Genomic DNA, 3,193 nt, shown 5'->3' with positions numbered 1-3,193 from the left:
AAAATAAAAAAAAAAAACTAATAAATGCTGTCTTAGAGTTTGATTAACTTCTCTTCCAGTAGGTGGCGCTGTGCCCACCAGGTCAAGTTTCTCCTGTCAATACGCGGGAACCAATCACTGTGCAGCAGCTCCTCCCAAACTGGGCGAGTCTCCAATCCTGAGTGTCTAGGGCCTCCTCTTGTGTCTAGTCACTTCCCACTTTTCCTCTAGCCAGGCCCCTCTCACGGGTGCTGCTCACCACAATACTGGCTACACGCTAGGTCTGCTGCTCCCGGGAGCCCTGTTTTCATGAACTACTGGGCACACTCTTCCAGTTTGCCATTCCCTCAGACCCTAAGTTTGTAGAGCTTGGGGCTGAGAATCCTCAGCGAATTTTACTTGCCCTCCGGTAGCCGCGCCCCCGGTAGCTGGTGCAAGAGACCTCAGCTGTCAGCCCTGTTGGGAGCGGTAGTCCCGCGCCGCAAGTCCCGCGCCACCTCTGATTCCCTCGGACTGGCTGTCGCACTCACGGGAGAGCTGGGAGGGGCCCTTATGTTTTCCCCGATGTGTGGAGAGGGAAGGCTAGGGGATTACACACCCGTATCCGCAGGTTTCAATGAAGTTATCTCCTCCGCCGCAGTCTGATGATGTCAGTTCTCTGCCATGGTGGTATCTCTTGCAAATGGCGACAGTTCGTTTCCCTTTGCCGGGCGACCAATGCAACGGGTGGGTCCTTACTGTCTCTCCCAAGCGCCGTTTCAAACCTGTGGCCACTACTTATGAAGGCTTGATAGGCATTTACCTCCATAGGATGAGAAGGGCTGACCAGTTGTTTCAGCTGGATGTATTAATGCTGAGTCACAGCTGTTTGTCTGCGGGAAGCAGGCGATCAGGAGCTTGAATTCAGCCGATCCGGGCTCAGTGTGTGTTCTGAGAGGCCCAGACTGTTCGCCCCAGATCCACGTCAGCTCAGCATTGCCTAGTGATCCTTTCACCAAGCGCAGCTTAGCCTGCTTCCTTCTGCCTGGATATGTCTGGGGCTCTGGGAGCTCAGTCGCCCTCCGTAGGCGGCTCCCCCTCGCTGCCCCCGATTTTCTTTGTTTTTAACTTTCTTTGTCATTTCTATTTCACTGAAGCCTGCAGTTATAATTTTCTTCCCTTTGGTTACTTTGGATTTAATTTGTTATTGTTTTTACTTTCTTAAGGCATATACTTAGTTTATTTTTTTATTTTTTTTGAGCTTTATAATAGGATTTTATTAGCATTTAAAAACTGTTACCTACCTAACAATGATCATATAGTGGGGTAAGAGATTAATTTGAAAATGTTTCTACAGTAATTTCACTACCAATGAAATATTATACCAAGGAATATTAATATGAACAGATGACCTTTTAATCCATCCATCTAGAAGTGTTTATTCACTAATATATTGTTTTCTGATCTAAAACCATCTTTTCATCTTGCTTTTTCTTCTGCAGCTGAACTAGAAATTTGTATTTTTTCGCCTAAAAAAATGAAATGACATATTCTTTCTTATAAACTATGTTCTCTGATTTTCCTGTCAGTCTGCTTCAAGAAAATCCATGTGTTCAGTATGCTTGCTTGCAGTTTGGCCCATATCAGATGGTTGTTTAATCCAAATATCTGAGCTGCAAACTGAGCTGATCCTTCTGGAGAAAGTATGGTGGAGCAGCCAAGACCACTGGGTAATCGAAGAGAAGACCACACATCCTGAGCTCCCCAGTCTGATGTGAGGGGAGGACAGCTGATAACTGGATATGCAGTGTTACCAGACATCACTGGGCCCAAAGCATTGCTTCTGCCTGCCACTGCCACAAATACAGTAGGAATGCCATCCCCTTCATACTCAGCTTTAATCTTCAATGTTTCATCTGGTCCTTTATGGGCAGAGGTTACCCGAAGTTCACAGGGAATTCCATAATTTCCACAAGTCTTCTTGATTTTTTCACAGTGGCCGAGATCAGAAGTTGAACCCATCAGTACTACAACTCTGCACTGACTTTCTGATTTCAGAAGCAACTCTACTCTCTCTGCAACCCACTCAAAGTTTTTCTTTACCATTTGGAGCCCTTCAGGAGTTACTTCTTTGAGGTCACGGTAAGACTGTTTGTCTTTCTGCTGGCTTCGATCCCCTGATGGCCAGAGTCTCCAGGAATCATTATCAATAACATCAGCAAGAACAATTTCTTTGGTGGTTATGTCAACACCAAATTCAATCTTCATATCAACCAATGTACAGTTCTGGGGCAACCAGGATTTCTCCAGTATTTCAAAAATAGCTTGTGTAGCATGATTCATGATGTCCACTTCAGTTTGGCCTATAGTAACTCCAGCAAAGCAAAGTTTTGCAGCAATTAGCTGTTCCTCAGACCACTGTGGATCATTATTGGCATCATCCTTGAAAAACAACTCCACTTTTGGTGGGTAAAACTTATATCCTTCCTTGACACCAGGATTTCTTTTGAGAAAAGAACCAGTTGCTATTCTTCTACAAACCCATTCAATTGGAATCATTTCACACTGGGGTGCAATGAAAGCTGTTTCTCCACATTTTCTGGTGAAAGCAGTTTTGATACCTGCTTCTTGTAACAACTGAAAAATACAACTGGTAATTTTATTGGAGATTGCAGCTTTTCCTTCCAGATGATTCTTTCTGGCTGCATTTCCTGCTGTAATCTGGTCCTTGGACTGCAGAAGAACTTTTCCTGGACTATCTAACAATTCATACACTTCTTTTGTTTTACCCTCATAGAGTTTCTTACCAATGTTCAGTATTTCAGCTGTTGCCATTATTCTGAACGGACTGGAAGCAGCGACCATGCTAGGAAAAGCGGCTGAAATCTGGAAAAGAAGAGCGGCAAGAGAGATTCGCAGGGCCGGGGAAGCATATACTTAGTTTATTGACTTGAGATCTTTACTAGTATACGCATCTTAGGTTATACATTTCTCCTTAAATACTGCTTTGGAGGAATCCCACAAATTAATCAATCAATCTTCCTTCCTTCCTTTCCTCCTCCCTTCCTTCCCAGTATTAGGGATTGAAGCCAAGGATGATTAACCACTGAGCCACATCCCCAGCCCTTTTTATTTTTACTCTTTAAATTTTGAGATAGGCTCTCACTAAGTTGCTGGGGCTTACTTTTAATTTACAATCTTTCTTTTTTTAATTTTTTTATTGGTTGTTCAAAAC

General features: G+C 43.8%; 1 protein-coding gene across 1 annotated transcript; it reads right to left on the bottom strand.

The window, feature by feature from the left end:
• Nucleotides 1-1,216: 1,216 nt before the first annotated feature.
• On the bottom strand, nucleotides 1,217-2,882 carry LOC308651678 (bifunctional phosphoribosylaminoimidazole carboxylase/phosphoribosylaminoimidazole succinocarboxamide synthetase-like). The gene has a single exon (XM_081299098.1). The coding sequence runs from the start codon at nucleotides 2,821-2,823 to the stop codon at nucleotides 1,516-1,518; it is 1,308 nt and encodes a 435-aa protein (XP_081155224.1). The 5' UTR covers nucleotides 2,824-2,882; the 3' UTR covers nucleotides 1,217-1,515.
• Nucleotides 2,883-3,193: the final 311 nt, after the last annotated feature.

The sequence above is a fragment of the Spermophilus citellus genome (assembly GCF_964194105.1).
Source record: "Spermophilus citellus genome assembly, chromosome: 6".
NCBI classification, from domain to species: Eukaryota; Metazoa; Chordata; class Mammalia; order Rodentia; family Sciuridae; genus Spermophilus; species Spermophilus citellus.
This window is presented reverse-complemented; position numbering and strand designations above follow the sequence as displayed.